Raw genomic sequence first — 27262 nt, forward strand, 5'->3', positions numbered from 1 at the left:
TAGAAATAATGAGTTTTTTAGATTCTTGGATGAAAAAGTATATATTATTCCCTAGTTCTTCTCAAACATGGCCTCCTACAGGCCTTTCCTGAAGTTCCTCTTCCAACCCAGTCGTTAGTGCTTCCCTCACTAAATAGAAGGTAAATTTCTTGAAGTCAAGGATTGTTTTATTTTTGTTATTGAACTGTCAGCACTTAGCATAATGTCTGGCATAAAGTAGGCACTTAAATGCTTATTTATTTACTGATTCCCTATTACAAACAACAGACAAATTATTTCTGTTATGGTAGAGTGAATATGAATGACCTCACACATACTAGATCATGGATCTGAGAAGGTACCTCTGGTCCAACCCCTATCATTTTACAGATGAGTAGGCTGAAACCTAGAATGGTTAAGGGCCTTGATCAATGACAAATAAGTAGTATTTATACACCAGAAGTGGGGAGTCAAACTCAATTCCTCTGGATCTAAATAAATAATCATTTTTTACTGTACCACTATTTCTTATACCATTTTAAGTCTCCTAACACTGAATCAGATCATCTAAAAGATATTACTAGCAAGGTAAATGCTGAATTGAAGCATACCACGACAATATCTGATAGCATTTTATCATGAAGGACCAAGATCCCATTGTCTTGCCCATTTGTCCTCTAGCATTCTATATTTCTCCTTCATCTGTGGTATAGTGGTTAGAGGTTTTTTTTTTTTTTTTTTTTTTTATCTGTTCAGAAAGCTAGATAGTACAATGGATAGAGTGCTGGTATTGGAGTTGACCTCCCGAGTTCTAATCAAGCCTTAGACACTTACTAGATGTGTGATCCCTGGCAAGTTATGTAACCTTTATTTCCTACAAGTTCCTCATTTGCAAAATGGGGATAATAAGAGCATTTACCTCTCAGGGTTGTTGTGAGGCCCAAATGAAATAATAATTATAAAAGCCCTTAGGTTTCACAAAGTACCTGGTACATAATAAGCACTATATAAATATTAGCTATTATTATTATTTCTAATAAACAATTATTGATTAGTGAGACATTAGCAAAATTTAAAAAATAAACTATTTGAGTCTTCCACCTATGAGTCAAGCTTTCAGATAGAAACCTGGGAAATACTGTTTCTTCTTGCATAAAGACATTTAATAGGATTTGAGAGTAGACTTAGATCTTGTTGCTGAATGACTTTATTGGTGGAAGTACTTGGCTCAACCTGAAAACATTTCACAATGACATATAGTGTTATACTATATTGAGCTTCCAGTGATCCATCTAAAGTCAAACATTTAATACCTCTGGGTTTTAGCTTCTGTACCTATATAATGAAGAGGTTCATTATGGTTTTAAATCTTGTGGTACTATTCCTTCTTCATTCTTAAGGGCTCAGATTACAAGGAGGATTTAGGTTAGATAAACTTCCTGAATATAAGGAATGTGAGAGTGTAGGATGAACCAGAGTGAAAATGACATCATCTCTGAAGATCTTTAAAAATATGATAAATGGTCAGGATGTCTTGACTAGATAAGATAGTTTGACTATCACTATATCCAGAGCTCAGAATATGAGTCAAAATCTTTTGATTTCATTAGGACTAAACTAGACCCCATATCCCAAGCTTTGTAGCATTTACCAAAGTTCATGCTTTTCCCAGTTTTTCAGAACCTAAGGTTACGTTTACATATAGATAAGGAATTGAAGGAGTATCTCAATGGAGAGAGGAGGCATTTTGAATGTATACAGAAGTCAGCAATAAAGTCTCTTCCTTTCCCTAATTCCTTTTACAAAGGGATTTACATTCACTCTGAGTCAATCAGGGTTAGGAACTTTGAAGGTCTTTCCCTCCCAGATTGAATTTTTTTTTTTTTTCATTAGGTAAAAGAGGTCATATCTTGCCTTAATCATTGAGTGGGCATTGCCTCAGTCAAACTGAGATATGTTAAAGACCTTACTTAAAAAGGCCTGGGTCTCTCACTGTATTCAAGGCCATCTTCAATCCTCCTCATCTTCAGTCGTCCTGATCTCCATTTTGCATTGGACCCATATGACTCTGGAGGGGAAAGTGATGCAGGTGACCTTGCCCAGCCTCCCTCACTTAAATCTAATTCACAGGTATGTCATGACATCACTTCCCTGACGTCATGGTCCTCTTTGAGAAGGAAGGACAAACAACAATAATTACAAAAGATAGGGAAGAGATGTTGGAGGGCTCATGAAGACTTGGTACAACTGGGAGAAAAAGGTGCCATTTCTTAAAATACCGTGGGTCAAAGGTTCATGATAGAAAGCTTCTAGGCAAAGCAAGAAAGAAAAAAACAACCACAACACTCACTTTTCCAAAATGGTGTGTGTCAGTGGCCCGTGGCAAAAAGCACCAAGTAAGGAGTGCTGAGAAAAGAGCCAGAAAGGAAGAAGAATAAGGGGGAGAAGATCTGTGGGACCTCTAAGGGTTTTAATGTTTTGATCTAAGATGATTTCTAAGATCTTCTCTAGCTCTACTTTCTATAAATTTTATAGAAAGGATTTTTTTAAATCACCAGTTTATGAAATATATCCTGAAATCCCTTGAACTAGATGATTTCTTGAGGTTCTATCTTACTTTATTATTTTTTAAAAATCAGAAATCATTATATTTAATTAGTAAAAACCAATATACATTACAATTGAATAAAGCTTTATTGAAAACTGAGATCCAAAATGAAAAAAATCTAGCGTTTTTAAAGAGATAATTTCTGCATTAATTTGGCAAATACAGTAAGAAAATAGTCATGTTTTGAAGAAAAAAGTGAGCTTTGAAATTTGTTACAGTAATAATTCTGAATGCAACATGTATAATACTTTCATAAGTAGTTTAGGCCTGCCAGTATTTTCATGGGAAAGGTATTTACAATTGGCAAAAACTTTTATATGCTTCATTCAGATTTCTGAATCTCATTGACTTTCAGAAGGGTGACTTTTCCATTCACAGTCTCTTGCATTATGGCCTTGATTTTTGGAGCTGCAGAAACAAAAAGATAAATAATCAAAAAACACATGATGAATATATTCTTTTCCCATTTTTACTCACTAAAAAATCACCTTTTATGAAGTTTCATGCTTTGTGCTTTCTGAGATAAAAAGGAATAAAAATACTCCATAAACCTGGGTCTATATAAGCTTATTAGTGGAGAATACTCCCAACCAAGGTTTCTCTTTCCTTCCTTTCTTTTTAGGGGGCAAGTCTACTTTAAGAGACAGGTACTCTATGATGGACATCATCACTTTTGTGTTATTAATTTACATTTAGTTCTAATAAGGATAAGAAACAACTATAATAACTGAACGTAGTCAAATGGGGAGGCAAACTTTTTTTTTTATAGTTTTTATTTACCAGATATGTGCATGGGTAATTTTACAGCATTGACAATTGCCAAATCTTTTGTTCTAATTTTTTTCCTTCCTTCCCCCCTCAATGGGGATGCAAACTTTATTTTAATTTTAAAAATTTCTGCTAGAGATCCTTGATTGGGACTGATTATGAGCAAACACCCAAGGATGTTTTGTGTGTATGTATTTGGGAAGGGATGGGGTGGTTTTTCATAGCATATGCACTCTTTATTTATAGAATAGTATGATTAGTTCTGGATACCAGATTTTAAGGGGAAACTTGCCCTTTGGGATATGTTCCTAGAATGATCAAGATGGGAAGGGAACTGGAAACAATGGCATTTTAGGAACTCAACAGAGTCTTAAGAAGAGAAGATTTAAGTATGGTGAGAGAGGACTTGAAAGCTATTCCTCAACTTTGAAATATTGAAAGAAGTATCAGTATCTTACAATTCTTTTCAATAAGCATTTATTCAATATATACCATGTACAAAATACTGTCTTAGATCTTGGAGGATACACAGATAAAGATGATTTATACTTTGCTCTTAGGGCAAAACACATGGAAAATAAATAACTGCAGTACAGAGAAGAATATATTAAATGCCAAAGGGAGAGGTCTTTCAAAGTATTGGTGGATGTTTAATAAATGAATGAATGAAGAATCTGGACAAGGTAAAAACACAATATTCTGTTGCTTGGGATATAGACTTAATAGTTAGAAAGACTTCCTAGTAGAGCTGATATAGGATGGAATTCAAAAGAAAAAGATACCTGCCATTGAAAATATTCAACAGAGATTGAGTGACTATTCATCAAAGGATGTCATAGAAGAGAGAAGAGATTGGTTCATTGAATGTGAGATCAGCCTATATGATCCCAAAGATCCCTTCTAACTCTGAGTGTACACTTCTGTGATTTCTGGAGAGAGAATTACTAGTAACAGATGATGAAAGTAATATTCCTTTCCTTTCTTAGGACTGCAAATCTGAAAAGCAGAGTTCCAATCTGTAATAGGATATAAGCAAAGAAACCCTAATTCATTTAATAAGGAGATAGAGGGCTGCCTCTTCTTTTTCATAGATTCCTTCACATTTTGCGACTAGTCAGTAAAATGAGTGCAGACTTGTGTTCGTTTTTTATAGGTCTAGGAATATATCCAAAAGATATGAACTTTTGACATGCACAAAATAGGGCAGTTAATTAGAAAAATAGTTCAAAACAATAAAATTATTTACCTTTCAACTCTGACTTGTAGTCTTCTGTTTTTCTGTAAAAGATAAAAGGACTTAGAAGAAAAAAAATTCATCCTGAATAATAAAATTGACATAACTTCAAGCTGTAATGGGAGGATATTTGTAATGATAGGTGTTCTAATATTCATTTTGTAGGTGGAAAGACTGAAGTTGCAAGAGTTCAAGAGTCCAAATTGTCCAAGAGTCAATAGTTAGAAAATATTAGAGCATGCAGGTCTCTTTGACTTTAGAGTTAGCACTTTCACCATTAAGCAATGATTCCTCTAATGAACTTCCAGGCTTGGCTCTAGATAAATGGTAGTGGAGGAGCAACATGATACACAGGATTTAAGTGCTCTATATTTTGTGTGTTCAAATCACAATTCTCAGAATAAGCAAAGGGTTGGTTCAGTTGACTACTTCTTTTATGCTAAAACTAGACTGAGAAACTCATGGAATGTTCTCTGTGAGTTAACTCTGGACATTTCTGGTCAGGGGCTAGTGAAGTCAATAAGTACAGTTTTGAAAAAAGAAAACATTTAAAAATAATCAAAGTCTGAATCTGAAATGAAAAAAAAAAACTTGGATATATCAGGGAACTAGGTTCTAAATCTTACTGTGACTGTGACTAGTTGTACTGTCTTAGGCAAATCATTTTGACTCACTAAGTCTCAGTTTGCTCATCTATAAAAGGAAGATATCATTTTTTTTACTATCTGCCTTACATGAAAGCTGAGAGGAATGCATTCTGTAAACCTTTCAAGTGAAATGATAAATGTGAATTATTATTATTATAAATAATTATTATTCCTGGGATACAATCCCTGTGGAGCTTCAGGAGAAGCTCCTTAAGGAATGGGCCATTGCTCTCTGTACAATTGCACCCATGGTTGGACTGTCCCTTATGCCAACAGTGCCACTCCATCCAAAGTTATTGTCCCATCTCCTCCTGCCCAGGTGAAAGATTTGCCTTTGAAATCCCTTCCAACTCTGGAGCTATTGAGCCAACCCTAATTCTCTAATTAAACCCTAAGTGGGAACAAATAATCAGATACTGTTTTCACATGATTTAGGACAATAGTTTTAGAATTGAAAGGGATCTCATAGGGCAGTTAGTTCATTCTACAGGAAGAGAAATTGAGTCCCAGGGAATTTAAGTAACTTGCCCAAAGTATCAGGTAGAAAACAGCAAAGGCAGGATTTGAACCCAGCTCTTCTAACTCCAGAGTCAGTGTTCTCTCCATTGTGGGGTGGGGGTCCTTTGTCACTGCTGTGTCTGACGTACCCTTTGTCCTCGCCCTCCATGAGGTTGTGATAAGTGGCAATCTCATTCTCCAGGTGATTCTTGATGCCTAGCAGGATCTTATATTCATTATTCTGGCGTTCTAGGTCATGGCGGAGTTGCATCAACTCCTTCTCATAATGGGAGATGATCTGCTGCATGTCCAGGAGCTGGCAGGAGTAGCGGGACTGGGTGTCTGCCAAAATGCCCTCCAGGGCACATTTCTGAAACCAAAACAAATGACCAGGGTGGGTCACAACTGTGCTTGCATTGCACAGAACCTTTGTGCTATGGTTCTCTCTGGGCCCTCATTGGCCAGTAACTATGTACCATCTGCCCACTGAGTTGGTTAGTCATCTATTCACGTGTATATATTCCTTGTCTGGGGTCTCAATAAAATATCTGTGTGTCCTAGAAGAGGTCAGAAAATAGGGGCATGCTGGAGCCAGCTCATACTGGTTAGCAAAGGACAACTTTTCAACATTCTATGCTTTGAAGATCAGCAAATGCTACAAAACAGGCCTTATTTATTGTTTTATTAATTATCTAAACTTTAGAAAGTGATGGAGGAAATGTTAATGCAGATTAAATTTAATAGTGGGTCTTTTGTAGCTAATCATTAAGCATTTACTTGCATGCTGCCTCTATGTCACTGGGAGGAAACACTCCTTGTCACTCATGCAGGCTGGGCGTAACTAATTTCCTTAGTGACACAGAAAAGAAAATTTCCTGAGATTAATAGTCTATACATTTGTTGCATTCTTTTTCATGTTTTGCCTGGCGTGGATAGCCCTCTATCTCGATTATCCCTGATCTCAGGTCTGGGAGTCTCCAGCTGGATGGTAAACTTGAGGGCAAGGATGATGATTTTTTGCCTTTATATGAGTCAAAGTTTTTCCTTTTTTCAACCTCCATCTTTAATTTAATCTCTTCAGTAAATCTTCTCAGATCACTTTTCTGGGTGGAAATCTCCTTCCTCAGATTTATTTATTTTTCAGTCATTTAAATATTGATGTCATTTATTTTATGCTTCCATCAAAAGCATTTCCTAATATGTTCCTCTCTCCTTTCAGTTGAACTCTCTTCCTAACTACTCTTCTCAAATTTCTCATTGTACTTTGTTAGTATTTTTCCTTATCTCATTCTTCCTTGTACCACAATTATTTGGTTTCCTTATTCAATCTTAACTGGGTCCTCAGTAGGGGAGGCAATTCTTTAACTCCTCTCTGATTTGATTCTCTATCCTACTTAGTATAATTTTTTTTTTTTGCAATCTTTTTCTTTCCTACTTAATCTTCCCCTGGTAACCCTTTCTTTTTCTCCCCCAAATCTCTTATTGACAAGTTTTTTTTTTCCATGCTTTATTGAGAAAATCAAAGTCATTCCACTCAAACTCCCTCATTTCACTTCCTCCTCATCCCATATCCCCTTCATATCATTCCTCTCTATTTCCTTTTTTCTCCACTCTCATAAGACTGATACATTTTAGTTGCTTAATAACACTTAATAATTGCTTGATAGATTGTAAAATCCATTAGAGTGATACTTTTTAAAGTTCCATCACCCACAACAATGTCTTGCACACAGTAGATGCTTAATAATTAATGATTGAATTGCACCATCTGCCTTCCCATTGCCCAGTATAATGCTCTGTGAAAATAAAATGTATTTTGTTATTAGCATTGGACAAGCATCAACTCCTGCTCAATACTTTAATGGAATAGATAGAATAACTTAGAAACAGTTATGTCCAAACACTTCCTTGTGCAGAAACATCATTAGCAATTCCCATTATTCTTTTGTGTGTGTTGTCTATATACATGTGTATCTATTCCTACTGAGTAGTGCAGTGCAACAATTACTTAATTTTAGCTGAAGTATACTTTGTACAGACTAATTAACTCTCCTTAGAACAGCCCCAAAACTAGCACAACACTGAATTAGAGCATCCAGCTTTTGTTGTTGTCCAGTCATGTCCAGCTCACAATACACCAATGTCTTCCATATTATTACCTGAACAGAGAAAAGTTATTGCGCAGATATACTATAGGAACATCAGAAACTATAGGGGAGCTTCTCATATGGAGTAGACATTGATTTCCTGAGTAGATACTCACTTTATTCTTTTGGGTTTGAAGGTCAATCTCCAGGGCCTGGAAGGTACGTCTCAATTCATGAATATTGTCCTTATTACTCTGCACAGAGGCTGTTCTGCTTTCCAGCTCTTGAGAAATGGATTCTGACTAAGGGGCAGAAGGAAAGGCCAGAGTACATTAGCATCATCAATTGGTCCAGGGAAACAGCTTCCCTCCCTCCATTATCTCTGACTTTCTTTTACCTGTTCTTTGTACCACTTGTCCAAGTCTTGATGCTTATTCTTAATTATCAACTCATATTCTTGCCTCATGTCTTCTAGGATCTTAATCAGATCTTCTCCTGGGGTTGAGTTCACCCTCACATTAACCTTGATGTCATCTGTCATGTGCTGTTTGCTCATTTCCTGTTTATTTTGGAAATGGATAGAAGAATACATAATTACAATAAGATTTCTGGATCTTTTCTTTTCTTTCTTTCTTTCTTTCTTTCTTTTTTTTTTTTTTGGTGGCAGAATCATAACTAAGGTGTGTAGCTGGGGCTTTATCCAGGGTGTGACATTTAGAAAATAGAAAAATTTAACAGGATACTCTTTAATCAAACTTAGATGCTAAGACCTCAAGTAATCAAATGAGATAAAGCACATAAAGTAAGTTTGTAAGCTTAAAGTCTATATAAAGATTAAGTCATTATACTAATACCTCCTTCAATTTAACTGTGAATGTCTTAATTACTTCCTGTTTTAATTTTCCACCAGGAATTAAAAAGTTACTTCAAGGGCAGGTTTGTAATGCTTACTCTTCCCCACCCTCCCAAGTCATTTAGTCCAACTCAATCGTTTTATAAATAGGAAAACCATGGCCCAGGGAGGTTAAACATTTCTGCTGTGGGCCCCAGGTGCTAAAATTGTGAATTACTGCTCTCCTTAAATTGTCACTTTAACGTAGAGAAAGTTAGGGTGGTCTGCAGGATCTTTTCTTATCCTGACTAGTATTAGATTCGCAGATATTACTTGCCTATTATATGCAAACAAACAAACAAACAAAATAAATAAATAAATCCTCCATGCCTTTCTTATTATTTTATAAAACAAATAGCATTAAGCTGTCAATCAAAAAACCTATGTGGCAACTGTTTTAATCCTAATTGCAAAGTGCTCCAGGAAGAGTTCTAATCTAGTGCTTTTCTAAAAGCAGAAGTCTTATTTGTACCTGACAAATAGCATTTGCTTGTGCAATGATTATGAAATTGACAAATTGAGCATTTTTAGATTACAAGCTAAAGGACTTGGGAATTAGTTCAATAACCTAGAGCAGAAAGGTGTAATAGTTTTAAAATCCTCTCATTGTGAAGGCTTGTTGATTGAATGTAACCAACACCTACTAGCTCATCATGCAGCCAAAGGAAAGCTTTCTTTAACAATCATTGTCTCTGAAGACTGTCAAAATCAATTCAAGCCTTATCACTATCATTCTTAAAACTATTTGGTGCTATTGAGAATGAACATGGGAAATGAACTGACTATTGGTTCATATTCCAATGAATATTCATATGGTAGTTTAAAAATATTGCCTACTAGTGTATTTCTATATTAGTTTAATTAAGGAAGCTCAGCATTCATTGGATGCCTGTTCTCACAAAAGTGTATTTCCAAGCCAAATTGTCTCCTGATTTCACCAATCAATAATTCCTATTGTGCTGTTAATGCTATATTTTCATCAATGACCTGGGAACTTCTAAGTATGGGGAATTCTCTCCATTAACATAGATCATAACCTATCCATAACTTAGATGATAATGATCATAATTATGATAAATATAATAGTAGCTATTGTTGGAGAGAGAGGTAGCCTTAGACTCAGGGAGACTAAGGTTCAGTTTCTGCTTCTATTATACCTGGCTATGTGACCCTGGAATAGTCACTTTTACAGTAGGCAACTTTATAAGATTGTAAATAGTAAAGCAGTGTCGACCTGAATTAGTAGGAATTTTCTTTCCAGATATTCCTAAAACCAGTGAAATCACGAGGACTAGAAAAAGAAAAAAAAATCACTAACCAGCAATGATATAATGCTTTAAAATTTGTAAAACAATTAACATACATTGTCTCATTTGATCATTATAATTACCCTATAGCCAGGGACTATTATTAGTCCCATTTTACAGATGAGAAAAACAAGGTTCAGTTTTACATTTTATAGAGTTGTCTCCATTTGGCCACATTACGTATGATAAAGCTGTATTGGGGGTTCTTAAAGTGAAGAGTTTGGGACAAACATATTTCTTTTGATAATCCAGGAAAGCTTTTTTCCCCTCCACATTCTATATTTTAATGCATTATAAAGAGACTTGATTGGTATTCTGTTACTGGTGCTTCTTTGTTTTTAGTCACTGATTTGACTTAAGACTTGAAGATCTTTTAAAAATGTCTTGATGAAGGAACCTTAAGACTTCTGATTTCCCCTACCTCCTCATGATGTTTCTTCATGAGAATAAGCTCCTTCCTCATACCCTCCACTTCCAATTCCAGATCAGTCGTGATTATTGTTAGGTCATCCAGGATCTTCCGAAATGCCTCCACTTCTATTTCCAGGTCTTTTTTGAAGGACAATTCATTTTCATACCTTTGGATTAAAATGAAAGGGAATAGACCCTTATTGATTCAAGAATAGAGAATCTGTAAGAACTCATCCTGGGTCGATTTAGAGTATTTTTTTTTTTCTTTTAAATGAATTGTTTTTGAAGAGGAAAGTTAGTAGAACCAGGTAAATAATATACATAATGACTATAATGAAGTAAATGGGGAGAAATAAAATGATTCAAGGTTGGACATGAAGGTATAATGACTCAGCTTGACCCTGGAGAAGAATATAGAAAATATATTGCAATTATATTGCAGATATGATTTTTGGTTTTGTTGAACCATTTGTCTCTTTCCTTTTTAATCTTTGTTATGAGGGATGGTTCATGAAAAATTCATAAATGAGGGTAATATATAAACAATGGAAAGAGAATGAGAAGGAACAAAGCATTTATTTAGTAGTATAATATGTCAAGCACTTTAAAAGAAAAAAAAGCAAGTATTATCACGTTTGCTCCTCACAAAAACCCTACAAGATAAGTGCTATTATTCCATTTTATAGTTGGAGAAACTGGGGCAAACAGAAGTTAAGGTTCATTGATCAAGTCATTGTAAATCTGACCAAGGAAACCATTTCAGATTAGCCATAGAATAGAATCATAGCTGTTAGAAACCAATCTCAGAGGCTATCTTTCTAATTTGTCTATCTCCAGAGAGATCATATGATCATAGATTCAAACCTGAAAGGATAGAAATCTTTTAGATTAACTCATTTTATGGATTGCTTGGTATATAATGGATAAAACTCCAGATCTGAAGTCAGGAAGATTTCAGTTCAAATCTAGCCCAGATACTTACTAGCTGTGTGACCCTGGAAAAAATCCGTGACTGTTTGCCTCAGTTTCCTCATCTGTAAAATTAGAATAACAATAACATCTACCTTTTAGAGTAGTGAGATCAAGTGAGATAATTATAATTTGTGAGGTACATAATAAATACCGTGTAAATGTTAACTATTATTATTTATTTATAAATAAGGCTACTGAAGTATTTTTATGAGACTCTGGATACAACAAATGAAACATTTACTAACAAACCTTAATACACTTATGAGAACCCATAGAAGCCACAGTTTAAGAAGCTGGAGACTAAATTTTCCTCTGGAATTTTCCTCTGGAAAATGGAAAATGATGACAAAAAGGAACTCACTTGAGGCTGAAATCATCCACTGCCATTCTGGCATTGTCAATATGGAGGAGAATTTTAGCATTTGCCAGCTTCCCGTCCATAATCTGTAAAAGACAAAACAATCAGTATAATTTATTGTCAATTACTCTGTTAGTAGGAAGAGAACTTCCCCAGAGAGTGACTCTTGTTTTCTATCTGGATGGATCTTAGTTTTGAAGCAAGACATAATAGACCATATACTCAGAGATGAAAGAGATCATCTATTTTATCCACCTCATGTTTCACTAAAGGGCATTAAAAAGAATCATTTACCTAATATAGTAAAAATAATAGCTGAAAAATTAATCTGAGGTCATAAGATCATCAGTTTAGATCTGAGAAATATCCTAGAGTCTATCTAATCCAACCGATTTATTTTAGAAGCTCAGAGATCTTAAGTGACTGTCCTAAGATTATACTGGTGATCTTACAAGCATCAATGGTGGGCTTTGAATCCAGATCCTCTAACTCCAGACCCTAGATATACAGAGCTCCCTACTGTATCAATCAACAATCAATCAACAAATTTAAGTCCCACTACATAGGCATAAGAGGCATAAGAATGAATTGATAATAACATGGAATTTTGGAAGTGAAGAACATTCCATTCCTGAATCTGTGTGTGTGTGTAAGAGACTATGTATGTATGTATGTGACTATATATATATATATATATATATATATATATATATGTGTGTGTGTGTGTGTGTGTGTGTGTGTGTGTGTGTGTATGTGTGAGTGTGTGTGAGTGTGTGTGTGTGTGTGTGTGTGTGTGTGTGTGTGTGTGTGTGTGTGTGACATCAGGGCCCTCCAGAGCCATCTGGGTCCAATGGCCAGATAGAGATCAGGATGACTAGAGATGGCCCTGGATGCAGTTGGAGTCAGTGGCCTTTTAAACTAAGATCTTCCCCAGGTCTTAGTTTGCCTGATAGTCAAGAGGATCTGAATTCAAATCCTGATGTTGTTATACGGCTTAAGTCACTCCAACTTTTGCACAACCCAGACAACTTTCTGAGACCACAGATTGCAGAGCAGTTTCAGGTCTGCATTGGTAGGAGTTTTCACATTAGAAATGTCATTACTAATGCAATAACAGGTCTAGGTAGAGTATTGGGTCAGGAGACAAGAAGAGCTGAATTCAAATTTATCTTTAGATACTTGCTGGCTGTGTCTTACTGGGCAGGTTGCTTAGTGTCTGTTTGCCTCAGTTCTCTCAACTGTAAAATGGGAAAATAATACCTCCTACTTCCCAGGGTTGTGAGAATTAAATGAGATAAGTATAAAGCATTTAGCACAATGCTTGGCACATAAATGCTTATTTCCCTCCTTTCTCTTCCATTTATGCACTTCTCCCCACAAACAAAAACAGAAACACATCGCATATATCAGAATGGAATAGGCTAATTTAACTTTCCTTCCATCTGGGCTGTGCTAGAGCAAGTTCATACTAATCCAGGAGAATTGATAATTAAATTTTCAGTGTGAATCTTTACAACACAGAAATTGGCCAAGGCTACAAAGAACTTCAAAAAAAATGGGAAAAATGCTAATAAGGCAGATTCAATTTAAAACTATGTCCTGGGTATATTTTCCCAAAAGAGAGATAATTGTTAAACCCTCACCAGTTAGTTCACTACTGGCTCCCACCCTGTGTTGGCATTGAATTTAACAGATAACTAGAGAAGGAAATGGCAAGTCACACTTTGCCAAGAAAATCTCAAATAGGTTCGTGGAGGGTCTGAAATGACTGAATCAACAATTGCTTTACTTCCTATATAATCTTAGATCAATCTCATACTCAGGACCTAAGTTTCCTTATGTAATTATTTAATGTCCCTATCCCTTTTACAATCAATAGCTCATTCAAATCTGGCAACCACAGTGAAGTGGGCAGTGCTTTAAGAAGTCATTGTTGACCTTGATTCTGGGAGCACAAAACACACCCAGGGCAAGCACATGAGGACACATGTGGATAGATCTCAAGTTGAAGCCTTGAATGTAAGAAACAAACTCACATACTGTCTCCAGAGAAAGACCAAAGGGAACTTCCCCTGGTAGGAGAAAAGGATGTATAGGAGGGATAATATAAGGCTACTTCTCTGATATATTTGGGGAGGTAGTGGGAAACAGGCTTTCTTTTTACAAATAGTTATTATTTCTACATTCTGAACTTTAAATTTCAGTTTCCTAGTTCAAAACCTTGATCATCTTAATTTTGGTTCCAGGGCCAAGTAATTCCAGGTATCCCTATTTTAGAGAGGAGGAGACTGAAGCTTGAGGGTTAAGAGTAAGACAGTGAAAAGAAATCTAGCCTTGCAGGGAGGCAACCTCCATATGAAACCCGGCCCTGGGTTTGCTACCTATGTGTGTGACCTAGGTTCCTGAATCTCCATGAGCTTCAGTCTGCTTTATCTGTAAAATCAGATGAACCCCAAAGCCCTTCCAACCCAAATTGATGATTCTTTCACCTATTGTTGACTTTGCAACTAGTGCATGTTACACAAAGGATTTGAAATAAAGGACCGAATATAAAGTACTCTGTCATTCAAAGGGCTTCACAACCTAGACCCTGCCTACATTTTCAGTGATCTCTCACCTTTTCCCCTGACAGCTATCCTTGGATGCAGTGACTCTGGTCTCCTGGCTGTTCCATGAACAAGACACTCCATCTCTTGGGCATTTTCTCTGACTGTCTCGAAAGCCTGGAACTCTCACTCTCCAAAGCTCCTTTATGTAACATTTAAAATACCACCATCTAAAGGAAATCTTAAGTTCAACAAATAGCACAGTGGATAGAACACTGGCCTTGAAGTCAAAGGATCTGAGTTAAAATTTGGCTAAAATTTTACTAGCTGAGCAAGTTACTTAACCCCCATTTCCTTTCTCATTCACAAAAGAGCATAGCAATGGAGCCTTCCCAACCCTCTCTTAATTCTAATACCTCCCTCTGTTAATTATTTTCTATTTGCCCTGTATATAGTTTGCTTTTGTTTGCATGTTATCTCCCCCCCCCCCATTTGATAGTAAGCTCCTGAAGAGCAGAGACTGTCTTTTGTTTTCTTTTTGAATCCTCAGATAACATATAGTAGACAAAAATATTTATTTTGTAAGGTAGGTGATTCGGTGGATAGAGTACCAGCCCTGGAATTAGAAGGACCTGAGCTCAAATGTGCCCCATAAACTTGATAGCTGTGTGACCCTGGCAACTCATTTAACCCCATTGCCTAAAAAAAAAAATAAAATAAAATAAACAAAATTTTTATTAATTGGCTGGCTGATTGAAATACAATTCTATATTTATTCTATCAAGTGTAATTTTTCATATCAGATATGCTATTTATAGTTTAATATCAATGCAATTCTTTTTGTCCCAACAAATACATCAAGTATTTATTAATTGGATAGCATAAGCCAGGTTCTGGAGATACAAATAAGATGATCTGTGAGAATAGCTTAGGATATTTACACTTATAGCATTTTAAAGAAACTTAGATTTGATTTAGTTTTTAAGAACTAGTTGGAGGGCTAGATCTGAAGTTATCTTTCAGAGTTCAAATCTGTCCTCAGACACCTATTAACTGTGTGACTCTCGCAAGTCATTTTACCCTACTTACCTCAGTTTCCTCATCTGTAAAATCAGCTTGAGAATGAATTGGCAAATTACTCCAGTATCTTTGCCAAAAAACCCTAAATCAGGTCATAAAGAATTGGACACAATTGAAATGACAATAAAAATGCCTAAAAGAGTGGATTGTGTGTGTGTGTGTGTGTGTGTGTGTGTGTGTGTGTATGTATATATCTATATGTATGAAACATGATGGCATAGCATATAGAACCTTAGCTGAACAAGGTATTGAATTTAGACTTAGAAAGACCTGGATTCACCTTCGGATGTTTCCTGGCTGGATGAGTCACTTCCCCTCTCTCTGTTTGCTCAGCTACAGTGGGATAATGACAGTACCTATACTCCAAGTTTGCTCTAATGATCAAATGATGTAATATTTATGAAATGCTTAGCATATACCTGGTAAATAACAAGAAAGCAAGAAAGGAAGAAAGTTTTGTTTCCTTTCTTTGATTTCCATGGCATAAGGAACTCTCAGGTGGGAGAGGAAGAAAGTTCTGCTACTGATGTAGGTCAGCATCTCTCTGAAACTTAGCATTACTTGAGGGATAGCAAGGTTAAATAATTTAATCAGGTTCTCCCTGCTAGTATGTACCAGGCCTTTTTGGTTTTGAGGTCAGCTCTTTATCCACTGTGCCATTCTGCTCTTCACAATTCATTAAAGTGTTTTAAATTTAGATCCCAAATAAAACAATACTGATCATAAGGAACCTGCTTTAAAAGACTCCAACCTAATATATAATAATACATAAATAAAAATAGAAATATATTTGAAAACCATCTTTCTAGGATGGATTTTGCTGAATTGGATGAAGACCAGATTTTCTAGTCTGTCTATAAGGACCTTTAAATTCTTCTCCAGGGGGTAGAAGGAGTCTTGTTGCTATGTTCTCTTTTCTACAATTTGCTAAGGAGATATTTAATTTTTTATCTCTGCTTTCTCTGCACCACTCAGGCATTGTGTGATTCAGGAAAAGTCACTTAACCTTTTTTTGCCTCAGTTTCCCTCGCTGTCAAATGGGAATAATCATAGCTCCTACCTTCCAGGATAGTGGAGAACATCAGATAAGATGATGTATGTAAAGTGCTCCATAGCACAATATAAGTTCTCAATTTATATAACACAATATATATTCTCAACTATGCTCTCATTTTGCAAATTATTTTACATGCATTGTTTCATTTGATTTTCACAAAACTCTTGTGAGATAAATGCTAGAGTTAGTACTGTCTTTATTTTACAGGTGAGAAACTTGGAGACAAAAGAAGTTAGTTAAGTGACTTCTTAGGGGTCATATAATCAGTTAATGTCTGGTGGGATTTAGAGCCAAATTCTAATATAGTACTTGAGTCTGCCTCTTCCAGCTTGTACTATATGAGCACATCCTTGAGATGTCTCTCCACAGTAAGTTATTAAAGAATGACATGATTAATGGACCATGTGTAGCATTTAGTAGCATGAATAGATAATTATGCTGGCCATGCCCTTCCTAATGACAAATGTTTTGTGAAGAAAGATTGAGTCCCCGGATTTTTCAATTTTATCTGTAAAACCCTTCACAAAAAATTGTTCTGCACAGCACTAAAGGGAGCCCTGAGGGCTTGAAAGGATCTAGAGTGCTCTATTTCCCTTAGGCCAGTTAGCATTCCTGGCTTCCTTTTGGATATAATTAAGTACCCTAACTTCTGGGGGCCATCTCCAGTCTTTCTGATCTATATCTCGCCACTGGACCAGCTAGTTCTGGAGAAGAAAGTGAGCTCTTTCTCACTAAAATCCAATTGATTTACAAGTCTTGGAATCCTCCCAGATGCTTTGGTTCTCTTCCGAAAGAAAAACAAACAAACAAACAAAAAAACAAAAACAAAAACACCTCTGTGAGTAGGAGTAGGAACTGGGGACCCAACCCAAATGGTTAATTGGGCAATAAAAGAAATAATTAAAGAAAGAAAGAAATTATCTTTCTCTCTCTCTTCCTTCCTTTCTTTCTTTTTCTCTTCCTTCCTTCCTCTGCCTCTTCCTTCCTTTTTTTCTTTCTCCTTTTCTTAACAAAACTGACTGCCTATTGGGCATTTATAATTAGATGTCCTCTAGGCTTCTTGCACTTAGTTATTCTAAACAATCCTCATTATTTTTTTATCCCAGAATTTTCTCTTGTCCTTAATTTTTGCTTCTTCTTACCTTCCCTAGTACTTGTATTGAAAGTATTGAGTATTGAGAAAGTACTAGTATTGAAAGCCTTGTATCCTTTCTAATTACTCAGGCTCTCAACTTCAGTTATTTTCAACATGGCTCTCTCTCACCCATTCCCTCATCCATTAGTTGCCAAGTTTAATCAGCTGTCCTTCTGAAATATCTCTTACATGTTTCATTCTCTACTGGCACAGTCACCATCCTAGTTCAATCCTTTATCAGCTCTCACTTGGTGTCTTCCATGTTCTTTGTTTTGCCCAGGCCTATGTCTTAAGGAATGATTGTTGAATGTTTAATAATCTTAATGACAAAAACCAAAAAATAAAAAGCCTCTAGGCCTTAGTCGTGGAGACTTAGATTAAGAATAGTCTAAATGTCTTTTGGACAAATCTGACATAAACCATATTAGAAAGGAGGGTGATTCTTGGGATATTAACTTAATTTCCTGAATGGGGACAACTAGATAGCACAGAGGATAGACTACCAAGATTGGAGTCAGGAAGACCCCTCTTCCTGAGTTCAAATTTGATCTCAGATACCCATTAACTATGTGACTGAACAAGTCACTTAATTCTGTTTTGCTTAGTTTCTTCATCTGTAAAATGAGCTGGAGAAGGAAATGGTGAAAGCACTCCAATGTCTTTGCCAAGAAAACTCCAAATAGGATCATGAAGAATCAGAAATCATGGGAAATTCCTGAAGAACAATTTCCTGCATGCTGTTATAGCTCTTGACCTCGGTTCATTCCTTGAAGGATGGATCCTGAGAGGTTATACTTTATTGAATATTTCTTTATGTCTCCTTCTTGAAACTATTTAGCAAAAGGATTATTTAAAATGATCTCTTTCATTAATTCAATCACACCAGATTTGCTTCCAGTATATATCTGGCCTAAGGCACCTGAACTATAGTAGCAGCATACTAATTAATTTACACACCTTCTATTTCTCCTCTCTTTAATCCACTTTCCACATGGCTGTTGAATTGATCTTCTTGAAACACAAGTCTCACCATGAAGCAGCTAAATGGCACAGTGGATAGAGCACAAGGCCTAGAATTGGCAACATTGGAGTTCGAATTCATCCTTAGACAGTTACTAGTTGTGTGACCAGGGACAAATGACTTTCTTTGAGACTCAAGTTATTCTTTTGCGAAATGGAGATAATAATAGCCCTTACCATTTAGGATTGTTGTGAGGGAAAAAATGAATCCATATTTGCAAAATGCTTTGCAGATCTTTGCTGTTGAGTCATTTTACTTGTATTTAGTTCTCTAGGACCCTATTTTGCAATTTTCTTGGCAAAGTTACTGAAGTGGCTTGTCATTCTCTTCTCTAGCTCATTTTACAGATAAGAAAACTAAGGCAGAGATAAGTCATTTGCCCAAAATCACACAGCTAGTAAATGTCTAAGGCTGAGGTTTAAACTCCAAATTTGAACTTCCTAACTCCAGAATTAGAGCTTTATTCACTGAGCCACCTAGCTGTTCAAAGTGACATATTATATAAATATCCGAAGTAGAATTTATCACAAGAAGAAGTAATTTAATATAAAACCTCCATTTTACAGATGAATAAACTGAAGCCCAGAGAAGTTGAAGTGACTTTGAGGGAAAATTGAAATTAGAAATATCTTATTCCCTCTGTACTGAACCACAATGCATCTTAGATTTTTACAAATATGTCATTGTTTATCTGAGACAATTTTTAAGGCTTGACTTCCAGACATTTTTTTTTTTTAATAAAGGTAGGAAGGAAACAAACATTTACTAAAAACATATTAAGTGCTAATACTATGCCAAGTACATTACAAATGTCATCATATTTGATCCTAACAACCTTGGCAGGGAGGTGCTTTATCTTCATTTTTTGTTATCCATTATCTCCATAGCTGAAGAAATCAAGACAGATTGAAGTTAAGGGATATTCCCAGAGTCACAAAACTAATAAGCATGTAAGGCTATATTTGAACTCAAGTCATCCTGACTCCAGACCTGGAGCTCTATCCACTGTGGGCTACCTAGCTGCCCCGTGTTATAATATATTTAACCAAATGTCAAGAATTGTGGAAAATTTTAGCACCTGTGGTAAATTCAATTGGAGGTAGAACTGTATTGATATATTTTCTGCCTGATTGGATGCAGACATGCCAAGGGAAGGGTTTGGCCCATAAGTTTTTTTTTTTTTTTGTTTGTTTGTTTGTTTTTTTATTTTTGTTTTTTTAATTTTAAATTTTAAATTTTTTCACAAGGTAATTAGGTTTAAGTGACTTCCCAGAGTCATACAGCTGGTAAGTGTCAAGTGTCTGAAGCTGAATTTGAACTCAGATACTCCTGATTCCAGGAATAGTGTTCTACCCATTGTGTCACCTAGCCACTGTGACCTTTTAATATCTGGGAAGAGACAGATGTGATAAGTCTTACAATGGGTCTTTCAATCCTCAGAATTAGAAGCCCAGAACTAGGGGAGGAAATAGTATAATTACAAAGATGGGGGGAACCTTGGCATGGAAACAGTGGACCAAAGGATCACTGCAGGGAAGAAGAATGACCCCCAGATATTGATATTCTCCAGCAAAATTCTGACCATCATATCTATCCTTATTCAATTATATAACTCATAATCCAGATTTTGAGCAAACCCCCACAAAATGTCAAAAAAAAAAAAACCCTTAGAAATCTTCCAGCCCTTATGTCAGACAGGAGGAAACAGAGAGAACAAATAATATTTTCAAGATCATACAATTAGTTATTAGTAACTCAGCTAAGATTTATTTGGTATTTTCAAAGTTTAAACAAACTGTAACAAGATTTTTAATAAATGGGCTCCTTGTGAATAGGGATCATTTCTTTCTTTGAATTGTGTCCTCAGCACTTAGCACAGTGCCTGACAGACAGTGGGGTTGTTCAGTTGTATTTGACTTTTTGTGACCTCATTTGGAATTTTCCTTGGCAAAGATATCATCTTATTTGATCCTAATAACAATCCTGTCAGGTAAGTTTTTTATTTATCTTCATAGGGTCACATAGCTAATAAGTGTATAAGGTTGGATTTGAATTCAGATCTTCCTGACAGCTCTATTTACTGTGCCACCTATCTGCCCCTACCTATGCATTGTATGTTTTTAAAAAATATTTACTGGTTTGTTGGCTGAGAATGAAATTACTATAGTCCTGACAGAACTTTCTAACTATATCATGAAAGGAAGGGAAAACATGTTTATTAAGCACTTAGTATTGCCAGGTGCTGCACTAGGTAAAAAAATATATGATTTCATTTAATTCTATTGCTGGGTAGTAGGTAGTATAATAAACCCCATTTTACTGATGGGGAAACTGAGGCTGAGAGAGGATAAGTGATTTGTCTAGATTCACACAACAAATAAGTTTCCAAGTTTGGATTTGAACTCATGCCTTCTTGACTGCAAGCTTAGTCCTCTATCCACTATCTCACCTAGCTCCCTCAACTCAGATGCTCTTGAAACTTTAAAATCTTCTTTGGCTTTTTGCAAGCCACTGTCCATTTTCCTCATCTTTCTACTGGCCCTATTCCATTTTCAACAAGACTACTCATTCTTTTTTATTTGTCTTCATTCCTGCTACTTCTGCCAATCATAGATAATTAAGACCTCTTTACAATAGCACAGTATATGAAAGTGCTTACTCTTCTTTCCTCTTATTGACTTCTCATAACCTGGTAGGGAACAATGGTACTACTCATTTTACACAGAGGAAGACAACTCAGGCAGAGGGACTGTTTGCTCATGATCACAGGGTTAGTAAATGGGAGAAGATAGCACTGGAATCTAAGTCCCAAGAGCTTTATCTCATCTAACTGCAACTAAGATTTCCCACTTATATTGATTTAGTAAATGATCTGATTACCGTCCAATTTCTTCCCCCAAAGGCATGTCCTTTATACACAGAATCACAGGTATAGTTCCTGAAGGGACCTTAGAGAGTCTCCATTAGGTCTCCTCATTTTATAGACTAGAGAACTGAGGTGAAGTAAGTTGCCTAGGGTCAAAGAGGTGGCAAGCAATAGATCTGAGCTTTGAATTGCCAATTTCCTATTATCTCCTAGTTTCCCTCTTCTCAAACCAAAACACCATCATTAAACGTAAACACAGTGAAGGACTGTTGAGTCACCTTGTTTTTTCCCTAACACCAACCATACACTCTATAGTTAAGATAATTACACAGTCAGTTATTAGGTTGATTATTCAGTAATTAGGGTTCATTACAAGGACAGATTTATATTATCATAATATGCAACTTGGGAATATGGGGGTGTTGTAATAAGTAATACAAAACAGACTCTTTAAAGCTTAGGATCCTCTTTCTAGTTTGATTAAACCATGGTGATACAGTGATGAAAGTGTTCAATTCAGAGCCTCAGGGTCTGGGTGCAAATCCAGCCTTGCTACTTTCTACCTGTGGGACCTTGGACAAGTCTCACTTAATTGTTCTGGGTTTCAGTGTCCTCATCTGTGAAGATGTAGACGCCAGACAAGATGAAAACTTTTCTGTCTCTGAGCCTATGATCAGGTTGTTTGATTGGGTGAGACTACTTTATGGTTGCTAAAATAGTTAAAAATAATAAAAAATAAACAAAGAACTTATTAAATATTCCTGTTCTTTCCTCAATACTATGCCTGTCTTTATATGATCAGCTGGAAAAAAACTCAGGAAAGTTCATGATTAAACTTTTCAATGATGGATGGGAATTTATCAATAATTTATTTGTTCTGTCTTGTTCTCATTGAAAATAATAATATAATATTTCTATTTTACTTTAAAACTTTCAAAGATTTAAAAAGTTTTAGAGCAGTTTTAAATTATTAAACCATAAAACTATACTGAGATTTCTGTATCACCCTGTATCATCTCATTTGAGCCTCCCAAGAACATTGGAAAGTTTTATTATTTTCATTTTACAGTTGAGGAAACTGAGGCACATAGTAAAGTGTCTTACTCAAGATTGCACAGCTTTTAAGTCCCAGTGGCAGAATCTGAATCTGGGTATGCCTGATTCCAATTCTAACAATCCAATCACTGTGCTGGGCCATGTCTCCTCATACAGCTCCTCAAAATGGGATATCCCTGGTGATATTCTTGAAGGAGTAACAATTTTTGTATATAGTCCCAAAGATGACATAGCCCAGTCTGACTTGGAAAGAATCTAGAACCTAGAACTTAGGGAAAGTAGTTTAAAGGGGAACAACTTCTCTTATTCTTTTGCTGTAACATTTTGGGAAAGGTATGGAGGTATCCTCCTATTCTGGGGGAACGAATCATGGTACACCTGGATCAGAGGACCTGGGTACTGAGTTCTGCTGTTTATTGCCTATGTGACCTTATGAGCCCTTGAGGCCCTCTTTTTTGGGGCATTCCCAGTGCTTAGCATAGTGCCTGACTCACACTAGTTGTTTAATAAGTGTTAGTTGATTGACTGACTGACTCAGATTTTCTGGTCCTTGGTTACCTCCTTTGTAAGTTTTTGGTAAATGATATCCAAAGTCTGTCTTCATTATGTTATGACACCCTTGCCTAGAGTCAGGAATGGCTTGTTTATTATGTATGATTTTTATAGGTTGAACCTCCCTTATTTGTCAGAGAAACTACTTTAAAAGATTAATTTATACAAAAAGTGATGGGCCAATCCAAAAAACTTAGGCCAAATTAGATTCTTAGCACCTGCATATCTTAGGGTAAGTGACAACCTCATTTGTAAAAATGATGGAAATTAGGAGTAAACAGTCACTAATGTCCTTTCTAATTGGAGTCATGATCTTTTTTTCTTGTCATTAAAAAAATTAATAATAGCTTTTTCTTTTGAAAATACATACAAAGATAATTTTTAACATTCACCCTCAAAAAACATTGTGTTCTAAATTTTTCTCCCTCTCTCCCCTCTTCCCCCCATCCTAGATAACAAGTAGTCCAATATCAGCTAAACATGTACTATTCTTCTAAACATACTTCCACATTTATCATGCTGCACAAGAAAAATCAGCAGATCCCTTATCTTAAGAAAATACATGGGTGCAGTAGGTGGTGTAGTGGATAGAGCTCCAGCCCTGGAGTCAGGAAGATCTGAATTCAAATGCAGCCTCAGACACTTATATCTATGTGACTCTTGATAAATCACTAAATCTCAATTGCCTTAGAAGAAAGGAAGGAAGAAGGAAAGAAAGAGAAAGAAAACACTTGGAAACACTTATAGGGTGCTCAAATAGGGCTTTCATTTTTGAAGGATCGTAGATTTAAAGTTTAAAGATTAAAGAAATCCAAACCCTTTATTTTACACAGAGGGAAACTAAGACATATTCAGAGAAACTGAATGGCTTGCTCAAGGACACACAAGTATTTTCAGAACTGAGGCTTAAACCATGTTTTCTATCTCCTGATTTGTATTGATTTAACATTCCCATAATTATTTAGGATAATTGCCTTTAGAAAAGAGAACAATTAAAGTCTCTTAGCCCAATCACCACTTACCTGTTCTTGCAGGTGGCTGATATTTTCCTCATATTGAGAGTAATCTTGCTTCATGTCCAGGTCCCTTTTCTTATGCCATTCTAGAATTTGATTTTCAAGTTTTACATTGGCTGCTTCCAGGGAGCGTACTTTCTCCAGATAAGAGGCCAAGCGGTCATTTAGATTCTGCATTGTCTGCTTTCCATTCCCACTCATAAGGATGCTGCCTCCTTGGTTTCCACTGAAGCCCCCTCCATAACTCCCAGCTCCAGGGGATGAGCAGAATGATGTAGCGGAGGAGACTGAGACTCTCACACCTCCTGCACCTCCATGGACACTGGGTGCCCTGGGAAAGATCCCAGGCCTAGCCCAGCCATAGCCTGAGCCTTTGAAGGCACCCGAAGGGGACTGGAAGGGATTTTGGCTGGAGTTCATGATCCCATCGGTCAGAAATGTAGCGCTGAGCTCTTCCTTTCCACTGGCACCTGCCTAACTGAACTGCCTCCAGCTGCCTGGGTCCTCATTCTTTTATGCCCTTCCTTCTCTGTGGGAGTTCCCTTCCCTCCTGGGTCATGAGAGCAATAAGATCTTGTCTTGTGCAATCTGTGTTTTCTCTTGGTCAATTCTGTAGCCTTTACTGGTTGTTGTCATTGTCATTTCAAACAACAACATACAAGTTTTTTTTTTTTTTTTTATTTTTTTAAATTCCTGTCCTCCTTTCTCATTGAAGACCATAAGGTGTGTCCCAGAGCCCTAGGTGTGTATTAGATTCAAGTAGTTGTTAATCTTTCTGTAGAAGCTTTATATGTTTCTCTTTGAGATTAAAAGAATCTGACACAGGAACAGATTAAAATCCAGAAAAGTTGACCGGGTGTGGTAGTGGGAGTTTCCTTGTAAAAGTTACAGAATTAAAATAAAAACAAAAACAAAAACAAATCCAACCAAACAAAAGGCACCCACACTTTTAAAAGGGAATAAAAAATTACTAAATGATTAAAGTTAACCGGTTCAGAAGGAAATTGGTCAACCACTCACAAAGCTGATCTTTGTCCGCATGAAGTAAAGAACATTAATGGAAAGTAATTTCAAAGGGATAGCTTTTAACCTGCAAACCATAAATTAGAATTAATTAATTAATAATTGTATCCCTCATTTCCAGGGTGCCTTTCATCCCAGTATACTCAAAACTAAACAAACTCCTAGCTGAGTGCTGTATATAGCCTCTGGGAGGAATGTAGTAGTTGCTTAACAATCTTCTGACAACTTGGCCAAGCAGATGAGGTCAGAAAATGGGAAAGATGTTGAATTGTCTTTGCCAATAATGAGCAATTTGGGGAGAAGCTTGGGAAATACTTTGCAGCATTTTCTTTGAAAAATAAATTGTATTAATGTCTTTTGTATTTTTTATGATATTATTGTCATTATTTGTTATAGCATCTATATTTAGAATATTTTACCTTTTATACATATTATGCTTTTTATATGGAAACAAAAGAATATTTTATATCATGTATGTCATATATTACATACATATGCTATGCATAGTAAATATTTTAAATATTTAATTATAAATACAATATTTGTATGTCTGTTTTATAGCATCCAATATATTTTACTCATTCCTCTTCTTAGGGAATTATATTTTCTAAGAAAAAAACTAGCCTATATATAAAAAGTCTGACATTATAAGCAGGATTCTGTACCTGTAAGTTAATTGTTTAGCATAGAACCTAGCAAAGGATAGGTGTTGAACAAATGGCCATTGACTGATTTACTTTGCAAAAGAAAGATAGGAGAAACACCTTCTCATCTGTCATCTTTAGCACCAAACCTAGTCCTTTTAATTTCTTAGCACTGAATTTCTCTTGTTTTATTGTTATTTGTATTTTTATTGATGTTGTTCCATCATTTCCCAATTTTGCTTATTTCATTTTGCATCAATTAATATGATTTTTTCCCATGCTTTTCTGTTATATCCTTATATCACATTAGACTTGTGTTTGCTCCAATTACTGGGCATTTATATCATTCCAGTCCTTTGACATAAAACTTTTAATATCATGTGTTATATTCTAGCACTGTGGGTAGAGCACTGGGCTTGAATCAGGAAGACTCATTTACTAAATTCAAATCTGGTTTCAGACCCTTACCAGCTGTGTAGGCAAGTCACTTAATCTTGTTTGCCTCAGTTCCTCATTTGTAAAATGGGCTGGAGAGGAGATGGCAAACCACTCCAGTACCCTTGCCAAGTAAACCTCAAATGGGTTCACATATGAAATGATACAACAACAACACATTTTTTTCTGCTTAATTTAACATTGCTGCTATTCAGTGGTTTCAGTCATTCCTGAGTCTTTGTGGCCCCAATTAGGGTTTTCTTGACAGTGGTTTGCCATTTCTTTCTTCAGTTCATTTTACAAATGAGGAAACTGAGGCAAACAATGTTGAGTGACTTGCTCAATGTCACGCAGCTAGAAAGTGTCTGAGACTGCATTTGAATTCACAGAAATGAATCTTCCTTTCATCTAGTTTAAGGTTAGGTAATTTAATTAAATCCAAGCCAACAACATGTAACAAGCTTATACTATATAAAAGATACTATGTAAGGTGCTGGAAATATAAAGAAAAAAAATAATAGTGGCTGTCCTCAAGGAGCTTCCATTCTATGAATGGGATATAATAAGTACACAAATAACTTTAGAAAAAAGGAAAAAGGAGAAGGGACAGACTATTATAGAGGCATAAAGAGATTAGAGAAGATTTTCTGAAGGAAATGTTACCTAAGCAGATTTTTGAAGGAAGATAAAAATTCTGAGATGTAGAGGAGATGAGAAAGGAATGTTTCCAGGAATAGGGAATAACTAGTAAAGTTTGGATGCAATATGTCATAGAAGTTGTGAAGGTGATGGGGAGCCATAGCATGTAAAGCTATTATTAGAACATTGATTTAAAGAGTATTCACAGGTAATAAGGAGATGTTGGAAATTTTTAAGCAGGGTAATGAGGTAACATGAATGAAATGGGATGGAGATACTTCCAGTCTGCTGACACTTAAACTTGGAGGAATCTTAAATAAGGAAAATACACACACACACACACACACACACACACACACACACACACACACACACAAGACAAAGTAGCCTATGTTGTCCTGGATATCCTAAATTATACCCCAACCATAATT

General features: G+C 36.0%; 1 protein-coding gene across 2 annotated transcripts; it reads right to left on the reverse strand.

Annotated features, from left to right (window-relative positions):
- Positions 1 to 2654: 2654 nt before the first annotated feature.
- Positions 2655 to 24635, reverse strand: KRT23 (keratin 23). 2 transcript variants are annotated; one of them, XM_074261474.1, is made up of 8 exons: positions 24097 to 24635; positions 11765 to 11847; positions 10442 to 10598; positions 8219 to 8380; positions 7998 to 8123; positions 5884 to 6104; positions 4602 to 4633; positions 2655 to 2995 (listed from the first exon to the last, which is right to left on the reverse strand). In XM_074261474.1, the coding sequence occupies exons 1-8, from the start codon at positions 24508 to 24510 to the stop codon at positions 2910 to 2912; spliced, it is 1281 nt and encodes a 426-aa protein (XP_074117575.1). In that variant the 5' UTR covers positions 24511 to 24635; the 3' UTR covers positions 2655 to 2909. The 2 variants fall into 2 exon arrangements, with proteins under 2 accessions (XP_074117575.1, XP_074117574.1); XM_074261473.1 differs by having other exon boundaries at positions 5765 to 6104; positions 24097 to 24628.
- Positions 24636 to 27262: the final 2627 nt, after the last annotated feature.

The sequence above is a fragment of the Sminthopsis crassicaudata genome, chromosome 4, assembly GCF_048593235.1.
Source record: "Sminthopsis crassicaudata isolate SCR6 chromosome 4, ASM4859323v1, whole genome shotgun sequence".
Classification (NCBI taxonomy): domain Eukaryota; kingdom Metazoa; phylum Chordata; class Mammalia; order Dasyuromorphia; family Dasyuridae; genus Sminthopsis; species Sminthopsis crassicaudata.